At 45.0% G+C, this 18,350-nt stretch overlaps 1 protein-coding gene and 1 long non-coding RNA gene across 2 annotated transcripts; one reads left to right on the top strand and one right to left on the bottom strand.

Moving 5' to 3' along the window:
- Positions 1-9,327: 9,327 nt before the first annotated feature.
- LOC309331315 lies at positions 9,328-12,196 on the top strand. Its single transcript, XR_014151811.1, has 2 exons — positions 9,328-10,029; positions 11,535-12,196. It is a non-coding gene; the product is annotated as an uncharacterized lncRNA (long non-coding RNA).
- Positions 12,197-14,285: 2,089 nt separating this feature from the next.
- PPIA (peptidylprolyl isomerase A) lies at positions 14,286-17,692 on the bottom strand. The gene is made up of 5 exons (XM_081843395.1): positions 17,481-17,692; positions 15,501-15,531; positions 15,300-15,388; positions 14,880-15,052; positions 14,286-14,599 (listed from the first exon to the last, which is right to left on the bottom strand). Exons 1-5 carry the CDS (start codon positions 17,547-17,549, stop codon positions 14,464-14,466), a joined length of 498 nt encoding a protein of 165 aa, XP_081699521.1. The 5' UTR covers positions 17,550-17,692; the 3' UTR covers positions 14,286-14,463.
- Between the last annotated feature and the right edge of the window lie 658 nt (positions 17,693-18,350).

The following is an 18,350-nucleotide window of genomic DNA, read 5'->3' as shown; positions in this document are numbered from 1 at the left end:
CCTAGGTTCTCCTTTCAGAGATTGTCAGTCATAGAAAATGGGTGGACCCCTGTCAAAAGAGACAAGTCCTAGGATTCCCAGGGAGAAGGAAGACCAATTGGCGCTTACTTCCCGCCTGGACTCTGACAGGCCCCTTCAATTTGTGTTTAAGAAATGTTTTTCCTGTGTTTAAAATGGCCTTAGGTAACATCCATCAGCTATCTTAAATGTGCCATCTAAAAAATAATAATAATGCAATTTTGCTTCAAAAATTTAATCTAAGGAAGCCATGTTGGGCCTTATCAATCTTAAACAAGATAAATATGAGAATGAGGTGTGCAAATGTTTGTTATTTGAGAGAGGCTCCAAAGGAGAATCTTCCTCCAATTGGTAGAAAGAAAAGAGAAAAGAAAAAATACCGTATTTTTCACTCTATAAGACGCACCAGACCACAAGACGCACCTAGTTTTTGGAGGAGGAAAACAAACAAAAAAATATTCTGAATCTCAGAAGCCAGAACAGCAAGAGGGATCGCTGCGCAGTGAAAGCAGCAATCCCTCTTGCTGTTCTGGCTTCTGTGATAGCTGCGCAGCCTGCATTCGCTCCATAAGACGCACACACATTTCCCCTTACTTTTCAGGAGGGAAAAAGTGAGTCTTATAGAGCAAAAAATACGGTAAATCCTGTGTATGTGCTTACCTGTGTTCTGAGAGGGGGATGGCCCCCCCTTCCCTAGACAACTAAAGAGGAAAGAAATTTGTAACTCTGAGTTTGCAGCCGTGTTCTAGTCTACTTTGGAATGCGCTGTGAGGTTAGCCTAATGTTTCTGCTGCAACCAGCCTAGTTGAGCATAAATGCTCTCGCAAGCTAGAATGCAGTATCGGTATTTCATTAAGCCTTAGGTAGGTCTCCTTTTGAGAGAAAAGTGTTGTTGTTCTGAGGAATCCTTGGAAGTATTATGACTATGAAAATATGGTGTTCCTTCTAAGAAAATTGTTATTAAAGGTAGAAATATGCATGCTGTATTTGGTATGAAGTTGTAAGTGGGACAGGGGGAGGGGAAGGGGGCTAAATATGCTCTCTGTTCCTGTTTTTGAAAATGCAATATATTATTTTTTTAATAAATAAAGGGCCAACGCTTTACTTTTGAACTGACCCCCCTAGTTTGATCTCAGCAATTTGGTGATAATGTTAAGCTCAAAGCAATGCTGCTGATTACGACATACATACCACATTTATTCCCCACCATTTATTACCCACATCCCACCAGCACATTTAAATTCTGAATTTAAAAACTACTAAAACCAATTACAGCCACATGTACACTATGGCCTGCATGCTAAAGAAAGGGCTTTTGTAAATAACAGTATCTTCCCCAGTGACACTGAGCTACCGGTATTTTGTGTAGCCAATGAGAAAAGGGCATACAGAACACCACTCTTTATGGTGATGCTGTGTAATATAATAAAAACAAAAACTAGAGCAAATCTTTGGTCAGGGCCACCAGGTGGCACCATTTTCCACACTGAAAACCTTTTACTATGATGCTATGATGACAAAAGGACACCATGTTGACATGATTATTTTCATTCAGAAGAAGCACCGATTTTGAGGGTTTCATTATACAGATCTGAGGAACTGTTTTACAGGCACTCTGTCTCTCTATGGGGAGCCAAGCCAAAGCGTGTCTCGATATTTTGCTTCTATACATACAGAATCATCTCTGGGTCCAGATCTGGCTATTTTTGCTAACTCATTGCGAGGGTGAAAAAGTCTTGTTCTATTCCCTCAGTGCTGCCATGTCAACATGAACTACTAAAGAAAACAAACCCATAAATGTCATTAGCTTATCTCATCACAAAACCTTTTGCAAAACACATGAATATAATCCATCATCGTGTTAAACTTTGTCTCTCTCTCTCCCATGTGTTTGTGTATGACATATTTGTGTATGTTTTTGTTTATAGTTAAGGATAATGCTTATTGAATCTGATGAAGTGTCCCTGGAAAATTATGCTACTATCCTATACAAAAAAGTGGGAGTAAGTCCAATTAGCTAATTGGCCCAATTCAAAGTGCTGTGGGAAGGGGGGGTATTGTTTTGTTGTTAATTATTTACTTGTGTTTTATCTTGTATTTTATTCTGTAAACTGCACTGAGACCTGTTAATAAAGGGCAGCATGTAAAATAAACAAACAAATAAATAATTGGAATCATTTTTCTGTTAGAAAAAGGGACCAATCAAATAGCAACTGTTTTCTGTTGCCTTGAGAGTATGTGTTGTTCATTTGTTGTTCCAAGTTGCTCTGAATTGCTTTTATAAAACAAACAAACAACTAATCGTGATCAGGGGAATAAAGGAAAAGGAAGCTACTTTGGGGAGGGGGTTACACAAACCACAGCTATAATTAAACCTTTGCCATTCCATATCATGGAGAACAGAATAAGGACTGAATTACTTACCTTCAATATAACAGCATTGCCCAGCAGTTCCACAAACACTAATTTCTTCCCTCCAGGAAGAAGAGAAGGAAGGAGTGATGGAAAGAAAGGAATAGACACTTAATTCACAGAGGGAGGGTGGTGAGTTCAGCTGAGTTGAGCGTAATAGGTGAACAAAAATGGTTGCATTGTGCCAGTTCTATTTAAGCATTATATAGGCATAAGGTATCTAAGACCTATTTACTTGCAAGAAATTGCTACTTATCTACCATACTCAGCTCTGTTTCTGCTACTGGTTTTTTTTTTTTTTGTTGTTTCTTTTAGCCAATTGGATTACAATATGCAAATGAGCAACAATGCCTGCTCACAGGCAGACCTAAGAGACATACCTCCTCCATTATGTTCCATCACAATTGCCAAGCAGCACCAAAAAAACACCATACATAGGTCCAGCATACATACCATCCAGTAAGGTAAACTACAGCTGTGAAGCTGTGGTCCTCCAGGTGTTGCTGGACTCCAAACACCATCAGCAGTAGACAGCATTGCCAATGATAAGGGATGATGGGAGCTGTAGTCCAAGAACACTGGATGTTGTCAGGATACTGTCAGTGGCTCCCAGCTGGTTCCCCAGGAAAGACAAGGGAAGGTTTCTAACCGTCCTTTTTTATTTATATCTTTTCAGAAAGAGGCTCTAGAACCCAGAGTCCTGGATAATGGTGTTGTCCCAAGTGAATCTCCACCTCTCTGTCTCTGCCACTTCCTCATTTGTCTATTCTATGGGTTCTGCTACTTGCCCTCTGTCTTTGAGCCCTTTGCTCTCCTACTTTCAAGGCTCGCCAGGTTCTGGGAGATCTGGAATTCTTTCTGTTATGTACTGAGCTGAATCCTAGAACAATAGGATCCGGAATGCAGCAGTCTGATTGGTCCGCAGGAGCCACCCAATCCAGCTCCAGGTGGAAGTGAATCAGCGACCTGATTGGCCTGCAGGAGCAGCCAATCAAGCTTTTGGAGGAGGTGACTCCACAACCTGATTGGCCTATAGGAGCAGCCTGGAATTAGCCAATCACGCAAATAATGTATATATAGCTAGACGTTTTGGGGAAAGATTCATTCATTGCTACTACGAGCTGAATAAAGAGCATGAAATTCACACTCAACTCCGAGTATATTTCACTTTCTAAAGACACCGTGTCGGCCAGCTGCCATCCTGGTCCTGCCTCTTCCTCTCCCATTATGTCCCAACTTTTTGCCTCATCTGCCTCTGAGCTGTGACTTCCCTCGAACCCCTGTTGTAAATCTATACTGTCTTCCTCTTCCTCCTCCCTGGGTGGGGTCAGGATGGGGAGGCGGTCTGTGCCATTCCTGCTCTCTGTCCAGTCCCTGACACCCTGCAACGTTTGGCGGTGAAAACCCCACATTTTACGGCGCCTGACAAAATTAGCCCTCTGTGTCCTAACCTGAGGGGTTACGGTTTCGCCAAAAACTCAATGTCATCCAATTCACGCCAAACGCTCGCAAATGCCCCCTCCAAAATGGAACAGAGCTATATGAATAAAGGAGGTAGGTGGGTCACAAAAAGCTTGACCATCAAAGGCCAATATAAAGAGGTAGGTCTCCAGCATATAGCAAAAAGGTGTACAGTGGTACCTCTGGTTAAGTACTTAATTCGTTCTGGAGGTCCATTCTTAATCTGAAACTGTTCTTGACCTGAAGCACCACTTTAGCTAATGGGGTCTCCTGCTGCTGCCGTGCCGCCGGAGCACGATTTCTGTTCTCATCCTGAAGCAAAGTTCTTAACCTGAGGTAATATTTCTGGGTTAGCGGAGTCTGTAACCTGCAGCGTATGTAACCTGAGGTACCACTGTACAATGAAGATGCTTGATATATCTCTATGGGGAGGAAGTTCCACAATTTAGGGGCTCCTACAGGAAAATGTCTTCTTCTGGACCACCATTCTCCAAACTCCTGAGGGTGGTGGAATTACCAAAGGAGCCCCATCTGCAAATCCTGATGCCTGAGAAGGCCAACAGGGTGTGATTAAACAACTGGATGAACCACGAATGCTGTGTTTAAACCCACACAGGTAAAGCACACTGAAAACACAACACTTCCCCACCAAACTATCCTTACAACTCTATTTTCCTCCTCACAGAGCTACAATTCTCAACACCTTTAACAGACCCCACAATATTTTTTTGTGTGGGGGGTGCTTTAAATATATTGTGTATACGTTGCCTCAGCTTTAGTATCTCATTTATGTAACTCATGCCCCAACAAAGTCCAACGGGCAACCATCTTTATTTTTTTATTATTTTGCGCAGCCACATGAAAAATTGCTTTTAATTGCCTGGGCCTTCTAATACTGTGGGTGGTCTTTTCTTTAAATCCAAATTTAAAACAAATACTTTTATTTATTTATTTTCAAAATTTTTATTAGTTTTTACAATATCAACCACAAACAAAAACATAAAACAAACAAGACATAACAAACATAAATCATAACCTTATTGAAAATAACTTTTTAGGACCAGTCACAGCTCCCGAATACCGACAGCCGGAAGCAGCCAGGCTGGACATTAAAGCGAAACAAAGGTGCAGAATCCCCAAAGTCTGTCATTGGGAACAGTCTTAAAAATGGAGTGTGTGAGATGAGTTCTGTAGACTAATAAAGGAAAATATTATCCTCTGCTATGAGGTGTCAGGCTGCACTGAGGACTACTGGGACAAAGCAGCAATGAGGACCGTACCCCCATTGTTATAATTCATTTATTCTGCAAATGTAAAACCTAGCAGTTGGTACTCTCAGGTCTGTCTCAGCCAACTTGAAACACACCTTTTCCCTTGTGAGTCAGAGAACAGAAGGTGAAAAACATGGTACTCTTTAGTAGGTCAAGAGTGAGAGAATGCGAAGCAAGTTAAATAATCTGAAGGAAGTTAAATACTGTAATCCGAAGGCTAGGCCCAAAGCCGAACATTTTGTGGTTGCCTGAGGGTGGACAGAGAATCATCGGAGGACAGCCAGAACATGAAATGAAATGAAATTAATTTATTACGGTCATAGACCAGAAAGAAAACAAAAAACAACGGTAGTTTACAAGGGGAGTAATGGTGTCAATTAAAAAAATTATACATAAAAGCAATACACATATGCACACACACACACACACGCACACACGCACACACGCGCTACAATATATGTATAGACTTAAAAAAAAGAGTGGGCTTGTCCAGGGGTCAAGTCTTTTACTTTTTTACAGCTAATGCCCTCCGCTTGATCGCAGCCGCAGAAAATTTGGCCACTTTCAGTGTTACTTCTGGGTTTTTATCTCCTAGTAGGATTTTCAGCCGCTGAGATTCAGATCGACCTGGAAATTTCTGAACGATAGGGGAGCCAGAACATAAATACAGTTGCCTTAATAATTATTATAAAGTTATTTATATGTATTATAAATATTATTATTATGTATTATATATTAACAAAAACAAAGTGTAGTATTATAAAATGAAAAAAATAAAAGGCCTGGTGCTTGTCAGTTATCCAACGTCTGTGGATCTGTGAGCGAATTTACACCTTAGTAGGCAATTCAGAAGAATTCTGCCTGTGCACCCACCTATTTCTCTTCCCACATATAAGAGGACTAGCTTTAAAAAAAGAAAAGAAAATGTAACATTCAAGGGAAAGGCTTAGAATGCCTTTAAAGGGGGCAAGGCCCTCCGCACCAGCCCCCAAGCCCACCCAATCTTTGGGGCCCGAAGAAGCTACTAAAAATGCTAATTTTTAGATTGCCAATTTGCCACCTTTGTTAGGATTCTACCAGGAGTTGCACGGGATTGAATCTGGGACTGTCTGCTTGCACAGCGTGTGTTCAGATATTCAAAGCTGAGCAGTAAATTGAAGATTATGCATCAACAGTCCATGGCTGTGAACAAGTAGGGTATAAGATACAGCATGTGCATTATTTGGGTTGGGGAAGGGCCATAGTTCATTGGTAGAGCATCTGCTTTGCACACAGAAGGTATGGGAGAAACCTCCCACCCACATCTGAAATCCCAGAGAGCTGCTGCGAGTCAGTGTAGACTATATTGAGCTAGATCAAACCATGGTCTGACTTAGAATAGGGCAACTTCTCCCATTTAAAGTACAGTATTCTGCCAGCATCTCAGAGCTTTTTCCACCAACGCATTTTTCATGATGGTGACATCCAGCTTTGTATTGAAGCTTCTGCCAAATCTTACAGAAACCTCAGCTTTTGGATCATCAGTATAGGTAAAGGTAAAGGGACCCCTGACCATTAGGTCCAGTTGTGGCTGACTCTGGGGTTGCGGCGCTCATCTCACTTTATTGGCTGAGGGAGCCGGCGTACAGCTTCCGGGTCATGACTAAACCGCTTCTGGCGAACCAGAGCAGCGCACGGAAACGCCGTTTACCTTCCCGCCGGAGTGGTACCTACCGTATTTTTCGCTCTATAACACGCACCTGACCATAACACGCACATCGTTTTTAGAGGAGGAAAACAAGGGAAAAAACATTCTGAATGAAACAGTGGATGTATCATTTTTGGGCTTCATGCTGTGGTCACAGACATGTGATCTAATGGTGAATTTGGGGTGACCCAATGCAAAAATCCTGAGAATTCCTGTGGATCCATGCTTTGTAACCACGTTTTTGCACCATTGCAGCCCCAGGCAACAGTGGGTGCGTGATTTTTTTGGTGCAGGCTGTAGCCATGGACATGCTATGTGATCTGATGGTGAATTTGGGGTGACCCAATGCAAAGATCCTGAGGATCCATGTGGATCTATGCTTTGTAACCACATTTTAAGTGGGGAGCGAAGGAAAAACAAAGAAGGGACATGAGAGGGGTGTGCAGAGAAGCAGCTGGCTAAGAATGCAGGAGAGGGATTTAACAGGAGGGAGGAAAGAAAGCCAAAAGTTTCCCCCCACCCAAGCCAGCCATCTCTCTCTCTCTCTCTCTCTCTCTCTCCCTCCCTCCCTCCCCCTCCCCCCTCTCTCTCCCTCCCCCTCCCCCTCTCTCTCTCCCTCCCCCCCCCCTCTCTCTCTCCCCCAGCAGCACCCGAGCACAGAGAGGAATTCCCCTCTGCTTGCCTGGAGGGGAGGGGCTTTCCCTGCTCTTTGTTCCGTTTCAGCAAACACAGCAACGAAACAGAGGAGGGTGGGCAGTAAGACCCTGAGGCAGAATGCAGGAAAGCAGCCGCTTCCTCTTTTCAGGTTTCGCTTCTCCGTGCAGCATGCAGCGCCGCGATTTGATTTTTGCCTGATTTTTCAGCTCCAGGGACCACACATTCGCTCTATAACACGCACAGACATTTCCCCTTCCTTTTTAGGAGAGAAAATCTGCGTGTTATAGAGGGAAAAATACGGTATTTATCTACTTGTACTTTGATGTGCTTTTGAACTGCTAGGTTGGCAGGAGCAGGGACCGAGCAACGGGTGCTCACCCCGTTACGGGGATTCGAACCGCCGACCTTATGATCGGCAAGTCCTAGGCTCCGTGGTTTAACTCACAGTGCCACCCGTGTCCTCTTTTGTTTTGAAGCTTCTGCCAAATCTTACAGAAACCTCGGCTTTTGGATCATCAGTATAAGACTTCACCATAAATCTATGAACTAGCAGGAGGGGAATTTAAATCTAAGTTGAACTGTATTGAAGACTCTCCCCCAAAAATGAGACTTTGAATTTTATTGGCCAATGGTGGATGTCTCTACCATGCGATGTGACAGCTTTAAGCGGGCAAGCTAATCGGCAAATTCTAGCCATTGCTACTGATCATGATAGTTATATACCATCTCTAGAATTGGAAGCTGCAAACCTCTGGATACCAGTTGCTAGGGAACAACACTAGGATAGGATTATTGCCCCCTGGGTCACATTTGACAGCTTCCCAAGAAGAATGTGGTTGGCTCCTGTGCATATCAGAGTGATGCAACTAGATAGATCTCTTGCCTGATCCAGCGGAGCTAATTGTATGTACAGTGGTACCTCGGTTCTCAAACTTATTCTGCTCCGGAAGTCTGTTCCAAAAACAAAGTGTTCCAAAACCAAGGCGCGCTTTCCCATAGAAAGTAATGCAAAATGGATTAATCTGTTCCAGACTTTTAAAAACAACCCCTAAAAGAGAAATTTATCATGAATTTTACTACCTAGCGAGACCACTGATCCATAAAATGAAAGCTATAAACAATGCACTCCAGTCACATAATCAATCAATCAGTAGCTTAACTGGGTTCCACACAGTCACAAAAACAAAACAAAAAGAGTCGCAAAAACAGAAACTCAAAATAAATAGCAAAAACAGACCGACCTCAGCGTAACACTCAAAATAGAAGTGTGGCACTCTGAACGGAAATGTGGCACTCAAAACGGAGCATGTTCGGCTTCCGAAAAAAGTCCACGAACCGGAACACTTACACTTGCTTCTGGGTTTGGGTTCCAAGTTGTTTGAGGACCAAGGCATTTAAGAACCATGGTACCACTGTAGTGAATATATCTACAGTGGTACCTCAGGTTAAGCACTTAATTCATTCCGGAGGCCCGTTCTTAACCTGAAACTGTTCTTAACCTGAAGCACCATTTTAGCTAATGGGGCCTCCCGCTGCCGCCACGCCACCGGAGCCCGATTTCTGTTCTCATCCTGAAGCAGAGTACTTAACCCGAGGTACTATTTCTGGGTTAGCGGAGTCCGTAACCTGAAGCATATGTAACCTGAAGTGTATGTAACCTGAGATACCACTGTACTCAGAAATAAATTCCACTAAAAAAAAAGATAAAAGAAATAAGTTTCACTGCGTGGCTTACATCTGACAGCCTTGCTCTGTTAAATTGCAATCTTGGGCACATTCTCTAGAGGGGGACGGGGCAGGAATCCATATCCATGAACAGTGGTACCTCGGGTTAAGTACTTAATTCGTTCCGGAGGCCCGTTCTTAACCTGAAACTGTTCTTAACCTGAAGCACCACTTTAGCTAATGGGGCCTCCTGCTGCTGCTGTGCCTCCACCGCTGCTCGATTTCTGTTTTCATCCTGAAGCAAAGTTCTTAACCCGAGGTACTATTTCTGGGTTAGCGGAGTCTGTAACCTGAAGCGTCTGTAACCTGAAGCGTATGTAACCCGAGGTACCACTGTAATGGGGACGAGGAACCTATGTCCCCCTCTAGATCTGGTTGGACTCCAGTTGCCATCAGCTCCGGTCAGCAACGCCATTTGCCAGGCTTCCCCCCTCCCTTCCTTCCTCAAAGCTTGAGCAGGTGGCGGAGAGTTTTCCCGACAGTTCCGAGGAAAGCTTGAGAAACCACCCGCAGAAATTCCCGTTTCACCTCCCGAACTCCAGAAATTCCGGGGGCTCGTCTTGCAGTAGCCAAGATCGGCCACGGAGGGGCGCTGTTTTGCAGCACAAATTCAAACCTGGGAGTTGCCGCCCAGAAAGGGAAACCACCCGAGATGCGGGGGAGGGAGGGGGGGGGGCGGAATCTCAATCTCCCTCTCTCTCCCCGGACTGGAAAGCAGGGAGGCGGGAGCGGTAGATTTCCACTAGCGCGGACAGGGCTGGGCAACTCTTTCTCGACCCCGCCCGCCCACGGAGCCGGGTGAGTCATCTGCACCGTCTCTCTGCCTTTCTCGCTGGGGGGCTTTTCCCGGCTGCTGCAAGAAGGAGCGTGTCGGGTTGCTGCAAAGCTGCTTGCTTTTCTCCTTGTGCTGCAGAATCCCTTCCCTCCTGCTGCCTTTCCCGTCCAGTTTTGCAGCCAGGAGGAGGAGAGCACGCACCGCGATCTTCTCTGCTGGAAATGCACGCGCACCGTGTGAATCCATCCAGGCGCTGCCGTGTTGGGTTTGTTTATTTGCTTTTTAAAAAAAAAAATTAAAATAAGATAGGCTACGGACCGCCCATGTAGGCATCGCCGTGTTGCATTGCAGCAATTTGCACGGCAGGCGCAAGATTGGGAGTTGCTACTCCGAGGTGCAGCTTCGGAGAGCAAGAACACGTCGTGCAACGAGACGTTATAAAGTCCTAGTCCTCATTGAGGTGGCAGAGCCGAGTTTGAGTTTCCGTCCATATCGGAAACGGGGGCTTAGAGGACGGAAGGTTCCTCTATGCCAAATACATTTTCCTGCACGCAGGAGACTGGTATCCTAGAAGAAAGGGCCCCGATCCAGCGTTATCTCTGCAATATTAAGCTCTGCAAGCCTTTTTCGTTTTGCATGGAGAGGCAGGTCATTATGGAAAGCCTCCAACGGCAGCCCGCAGTGTTACGCTTCGACCCCGGAGTCTTTTTAAGGGTTTGGGTGCCAGGCACCACCCACAAAATCCCCAGTGTTTTGCTTTAAAAAATAAAAACCTGTGCCTGCTTTCTTTTGGAGAGAAAAAAAAAAAGAACTGCCTTTCTGCTTCAAGGGACTTAAAAGCAGATATCGCTTCGGTTGTGGAACGCCCTCCCAACAGATGTCAAGGAAATAAACAACTATCTGACTTTTAGAAGACATCTGAAAGCAGCCCTGTTTAGGGAAGTTTTTAATGACTTTTTCAAGGTATTTCTAATATTTTGTTGGAAGCTGCCCAGAGTGGCTGTGGAAACCCAACCAGATGGGCGAGGTATAAATAAATAAAATAATAGATTTTTAAAGAAATGGACACTATGTTCTCCTTTTCTGAACGCGTGTGCATTCTTCTGCTCTTGGGGTCTGTGACCCTCCCGCACCCATCAGCCCCTGCCAGCGGTTAGAAGTGGTGGAATTTGCAGTCCTGACATCTGTCTGGTGCCCTGGTTCCCAGTCCCTGAATGACTGAGCCAGTATTCTTGGCAAGGTGCTCAGACACCAAATACTGCAGCTGTCTGAGAATTACAGACATAGCAAAATAGAGGGCATTCCTCAAGTTTGATCGTTGCACCAGGGTATGAAGTCCAGAGATAGCTTCCTGCTAGCGAAGCATTTGGCCCAGGCATACAGCTACTTTCTTGGATAACTTCCAAATGGTGTTCTGTAAAGTAACCAGAAGGTATTTCCTGCACTATGACTAGGAAGGAGCAAAAGCAACGCCACTACATGGTGTGAAGCTTTACCTTTTGTTGATATAAACCGTAATTGTTTACAGGGAACGGTAAGACTCCTGGCACTCTGCGAAGGAAGTCTTTAAAGCAGTGGCACCCATCTAGATGGGACTTTGGGGAAGCCCCCAAACCCTCGGATTGGAGTGTGACTGTTATGCCACAAAGCCATGTGGTGTTATCACTGGTGCATAATAGCATGGAATTAAAAAATGAGAAGTCGTGTGATGCATATGTGCCGTCAACCATTTATTTCATTGCTTGTTTTCATTACTCTCTCATTAGATTACCGCAAATGGGATCCAGTTATTTTCTTCCTCTGTTCTTGTGCCTGTGTCCTTAATACTGTTAGAGGATGTGATTCTAGAACATCTAGGATATTAAAGACAAAAGCAAAGGCCAGAACGGGGTAAAGTCTTACTGGCTGAGTTTGCAGTCTCAAGGGGGAATGCAGTAATAGGGTGGCCTCCAAATCAGAAATGCAAAATGTTTTCTATGCAGCTTAATAATTTCCCAGTTTTTTAAAAAACTTCCTTTGGGAATCTGATACTCTTGCTAGAAATCCTTGGCAAAATTTCTATCCTGCAGCAAACTGTGTGGCTATAAGAACCTTTTTAAAGATGGTTTTCAGTAGCTACATTATGATAGGTGCTTAAATTTCTCGTTCAGCAAGATGCTAGAACCTGAAATAAAATCCTAATTTCTCCTCCTGGAGTAGTGCTCTTTCTCTGCATAGCATCCCGAGCTACATCTGCAAACCTGGAAGGGAGGGGGAGGATGAAGGAATATCAGCAAATGATGATGTAACCCACAGCAGCCGCTTCCTTTTCCTATGTTCTCCCTTTCCTTTTTCAGCAGGCAGAATCTCCATGTTGTATATAATGGCTGTGAAAACTTCCAATGGCCTCAGATAGTGAAATTGGTTGGGGGGGGGGCACAGAACTGCAGACATGCATGTTCAGATTCAGGTTCCCACTCATGCCCCTTTTTTCATTTGCAAAAGCGGTTAATTCTACTGCAATTTTGGTTTCATGGTGAACAGATCCCTTTCCTAGAAGTCATATGCACACAACCCTGCTGAAAGATTAGTTCTGAGCCAGGCATCACTAGACACAAATCTTGTAAATTATATGCAGTTAATGCTTCTTTTTCTTTTTAATTAAGAACACTGCAGAAGACCAACAAAACCAGACAGATCAACAGGCAGATTAAACAAACAAGCTCATACCAATCAGATGGTAGAAAATTTATGCTCCTATCTAATCCAATTATGATATTAACATACTGGGGGCATTGAGAGTTGTAATATCCCATCTGAGTAAATCAGATTATAAATTGGATGTTACACTAGCAAGGGGAGCGTCTCTTTTTCTCTCTAGTGAATGTGAAAATAGCATCAAGTGACTGAATCCCAGATTCACACGTTTCGGACTTCATTCCTTCAACATTGTTCTAAATATTGCAGAGACACAAGTTGGATAATATGAACTCCAACCTTTAAATTTAAGAATTGCCCCAAGCAGGCTTATTCTATGTAAACCTTTTATTTTCCATTAAGGGCTCTGGCAGGGTCTTAGAGTCCCTTCTTCTCAAAGCCTAATTAGCACTTTTCCAGTCCTGCTGGAGGGGACCTCCTTAACCTCCTTGGAGGAAATGATGGGGTATATTACATATCAAATATTCCTAGCTTTCCTTTCCTGAAGCAACCCGTTTCAAACACCTTGTCCAATATAGAACTAAAACTTTTAGTTCAGTAATGCTGAGCTAGCTAGTTATCAACAAGCCCTTGGTAGATTAGATGTTTGCTTCAAGATCATGACATAGAATATGCATTGTATTGCTTGCTCCATCCTAGACTCCTTTCATCATCATCCTGAACACAAGTCCTGAGCAGGATCAAGTCACCCACAAAATGAGTGAGCCCCACCAAACAGCATGCTGCTTAAGTGAATGGTACTGTCATTTTCCATAAAGGGTTTTAGTGGCATCAAGACTAATGCCAATGAAACAGCTGAACATAAAAGACAGTATTACATGCAACATTAGTTTTAGTTGATCCTGTAAGTGCATCCGCAGGTTGCTGTCCCTTGTGAAGCCAACAATGTAACTTCTCTTGCAAATATAGCAATCATACAGCAATACTTTTGTGATTTACTTGCTAAGGGACACGGCCAGTGTTTAGTTCATAACATCAAATATACCAATGTTGTAATGTTTCTGACATCAGTTAGTACCACTGTGAGCAGAGAGCAGTTTAGAAGATGAAAATTACAGCTTGCTGATCCAAAAAAATTGTAAGAAATTGTGTAAGTGGATACTTGCCCAAGTAAATGTGTATTAGTTGGGACATTTGGATGTCTTTCCCCCCTTTAAGCAGTATAACAAGATATTTATAGAGCAAATGCCTCAACATTTTCAGCTTAATGCCTTAGAATTACCAGCTTTTATTCTTGGGCTAGAACTAGGCAGCACTATTTGGATCTTACGGCTTCCCTCTCATAGGATCACACACTTTAGTATATCTCAAACTATGTTCAAACAGTAACTTAGTTCTAACTCAGAGGCCCCAACTTCTATCAGCCTCAGTCAGCAGAGTATATAGTCTGCTATGGTGATCACTATGGGAAAGAACAAGTTTTCCATCCCCAAAGATTAGAATAAAGGTTACACAGACAGGCTTAATATTGCCCAACACCTAAGCCACCCCAAGGTTTGACAATGTTTTTAGGATTAGGACCTATCTGATCAGATTATAACATGCAAGGATTTGCCTTGGGGGAGAAAACAACAAACTAGCATGTGGTTTAACTCGTTTTATTTCACTTTGCAAACAAAGTTGTCTTCAGTCCAGCTGGACTTGTGAGGGAGCAGAAATTGAAACCCAATAGAAAAGCAGCAGTAAGTCAGGAGCACAAGGATTACAGGGGACTGACCCCAGCTACAGAAGGAATGGTTGATTGATAAGACAAAGGAATTTTATGACAGCTGCCCACAGTCAGAGATGGTGATCTTCTTGCTTGTCTTGCCGTTCCTTGACCCAAAGCGCTCCATTGCTTCCACAATATTCATTCCATCTTTGACTTTGCCAAAGACCACATGTTTCCCATCCAACCTAAGGAAATAAATTGGTTAGAACAATTTAGAATGCTTTTGTGATTTTTATTTCGTAAAGCTGTTCCAAATACATTTAAGGCTACCATCCTGTCAACATTCAGAAGATTTTAGGTGACAGGCAGCAGGCAATAACTATGCTAGCCAAGAAATTATGCTTGGCTATTATGTTTGGTGTAACTTTAGACAAAACACAACCTTCTACTTCAGGCTCAGGGTATTCTATTCCATTTGAACTCATGCCTAAGTTCACTGTTGAGAGTCTCAAACAAAGTACTCACCAGTCAGTTTTGGCAGTGCAGATGAAGAACTGAGACCCATTTGTATTGGGACCAGCATTTGCCATAGACAAGATGCCAGCACCTGTGTGCTTGAGGACGAAGTTCTCATCAGCAAACTTCTCACCGTAAATTGATTTACCACCTGTTCCATTATGACGAGTAAAGTCACCACCCTATAGGAAAACAATATACACATGTAGCTGAAACCTGACACTGGGTGATATATATATATATATATATGGGGGGGGAGATTCAGGATAGAAGAGCAATTATGCAAGCGGAAAAGGTCAAAGTCTAGGGACCAGACTATAATAAATCGTAAAACATAACAAGGCAGGACTGCAATACTTTTTATATGAATGAATCTCATCAACAGTGCAATTCAAATACTCTAAGACTAAAATCATAACTGCTACATACCTGGCACATGAACCCAGGAATGATTCTGTGGAAGCAGGACCCCTTGTAACCAAAACCTTTCTCCCCAGTGCTCAAGGCACGGAAATTCTCTGAAATCAGAGGCAGACATTTGTAAGAACAGCCTTCCAAATTTGCTTAGATCCTTGAAAAATTACTTCCAACAAACATGCCTGGAGATGAAGGCACTTCAAATGTACAAACCTGCTGTCTTTGGAACCGTGTCTGCAAATAGCTGTGGGACAAAAACAGAAGTCAATTAATGACATTCAGTTCGAATAGACACATTTTTACTTAACTCCCTTAATTTTCCCAGTCTCATTGATCCTTCTTGCTGTATTGCTTTACCAAGAGAAGCACCGCCTTTTAAAATATTTAACCTGGGTGGTTATGGCGTATAACAATCATTCAAGCTATCCTGTTAACCATTTGTAATTATCAGTGTCATTAATTCTAGCAACATGCACCAAAATATATGTATTGCAAGGGATGCTATAAACTGAAAACATCCTATTCTGCAAATCAAAACTGACTGTTGACTCATTTGTTGAACTGAACTGTGCAGGAATGATACAAGGCAGAAGCTAATTGATAGGATCAAGGCACATTAGACTGATACAGCATGCTTATGCCTTAGATTGAAGAGCACTCTAGAGGGAGCTCTGACAAACCAGAATCCTTCTAGTCTTCTAATAAAAATGGTCGACTTAACTGCCATCTACTGCTAAATATTGAGGCCAGCTGCAATCAGGCAAAAACGATTTACTGTCTACTCACCATATTTATTACCACCGGTTAAAAGTGTAATCCTAAAAAATCTACTTTACATACAACTGCATTTTGTTTTGGCACAACTTTAGCTAGTGTACAAAAGACATCCAACAAGGCAGAATTTTCATAATTTTCACTTTCACGAAGTGTTCCACCCACTTCCCAAATCCAATCGGCATACTGTCCATTTATTCTTTGCTGCAGTGACAGGACTCACGCCAGGTACAAATTAGCTGGACAACACTAGCGTGCACCGTGCTCAATCTGGCTCTAGCACCATTCGCATACGGGGTAAAACTTGCAACAGCCACCTCTGTGGTGCAATCATTTGTCGCACTTTGAAACCCCGCACTGAAATTTAACCCGCTTACTTGTATTTCCCCCCCGCACAAAGCAGACACAATCCATCAAACCGTTAAAAGGAGCAGAGATAACCTTTCATAGCCATCCCTAACCTCTGCCGTGGACTTGGGAGGAGTGAAGATTTTCTTACTAAAATCGCGGGTCAAGGAAAACAAAGCTACACTCGCAGCTTTTCGGTGCACGAATCTCCTTGCTCCACGCAAGGCATTACCGTGAAGAAAAGGAGCAGGAAACCCAGCTAAGGAAATATGCACGGGAGACCCCAGCCCGCCATTTGGTGCTTTTGAAAACCTGATCGGGAGAGGGGGGGAACAGAAAGCCCGAGAATCCAGGCCTTGCCTATACCTGCCTTCATGCGATCTAAAAAGGGGCTCGTCCGCACAGCACTTGCATTATAATTTGGGGGGGGTCCGTTAGAGACGCCCCTAAGGCAATCCTTAAGCCTCGTTTCACAAAAAAAAGCCCTGAAAACTACCACGGAAAATAATCCAAAAATGGAGGCTAGCCCCCCCCTGTCGCCCCCGGCCCTCCTCCCATCTCTGCAGCAAAGGCGTGGGGAGAATGGGCAGCGTCAGGGGCGAGGCGTGAAGAGCCTTGCCGGCGGCGACAACAACCAAAAGGCCTTGCAGGCGGCGGCGGCAGCAGCCCTTCCCTTCCCCGCGCAGGGAAGAGCGAGGAAGGCGAGGGAAACAAAGGCGGCGGCAGCCAGCAACCGCTTCCCCCAGGGCAGGCTGCGCAGGCCACGTGGAGGAGGCGACGCCCGTCCGCGCGCCCCCACTTCCCTTCCTCTGTTGCCGTCCCCCCCCCTTCCCAGCCCGGCCGGGTGCGCGCGCAGCCCCTCTCGCGCCGCAGTGAGGCGATCGCGCCCCTCCCCCCCCCGCAACCGGCGCCCGTTGCTCCTAACCGCCCCCACCCTCCCCGTGCGCGCACACACACACCAGTCCCAAAATGGCCCCCAACTCCCTCCCCGGCAGGAAATGGCGGCGGAGCCGAGTCCTCCTCAGGCGCGCCCCTCTCCCCGCGCTCTAGCCTTAACGGCTCTCTTCGTACCTCGAAGGTGACGCGCCCCAAGGGCTCGCCGTCGGCGCAGACTTCGAAATACACGACCGGGTTGACCATGATGGCGGGAATGAGTCGAATAAAGGAAGGGGGGTAGCTTTTAAAAAAAAAAAGGAAAAAAACCGGCGGCGGCGGTAACAGGCAGCACCAGCGTCAAGCCCTCTCCACACAGTAAGGAGCGCGGCACAGCAGAAAGAACGGCGGCCGCTCGCAGGGCTTATATAGCCGGCGGACCCCCGCCTCCGCCTTTCCTCACGCGACTTTCGGCCAATGGCAACGAGGAGAGTTTCCAGAGTGAAAGGGGCGTGGGGCCAGTCAGAGCTCTCGGTTCGGGGCGAGGGTGTTCCGCGCCTCTCAGTAAGGGCGTGGTCTCCGCGAGAGGCGGGAACCGAAGAAAGGTATGGGGGAGGGTTGTTTCTCTCCCCCCTCCTTTTCTGAGCATGCGCACTGTTGACTTGCACTGGGTAAGGCTAAGGTTGTCTGTTAGGAAGGAAGGAAGGGGTGGGGGATGGGGACGGGGCCTGCCCATCCCGCGCTTTTTAGTGCTGAGGAAGGAAACGGCTGTGGAAGCTATGCAGGCCGCACGCCCGTCTGCTCGGAAGCAAGCCTCTCGGGCTCCAAGGCGGCTTCGTCGCCAAGGCGCAGGGCTTGAATGGCAGCCGTGTTGCGGGATGGGGCCGCGCCGGGAGTCGAGGCAGGAGGGCGGGGGCCGAATCCAGGATGCAGAAATGCTGGGTGACTTGACTTGGGATGGCTGCTTGAACTCGGATAAGGAGGAACCAGCGGGGAAGGAACCGGGAGGGCGGGGTATCTGGAAGCGAAAATGGCTGTGTAATCGCACTAGCAGCAAACCAGTGATAG

Source organism: Podarcis erhardii (assembly GCF_964252035.2).
Source record: "Podarcis erhardii genome assembly, chromosome: 16".
Classification (NCBI taxonomy): Eukaryota; Metazoa; Chordata; class Lepidosauria; order Squamata; family Lacertidae; genus Podarcis; species Podarcis erhardii.
This window is presented reverse-complemented; position numbering and strand designations above follow the sequence as displayed.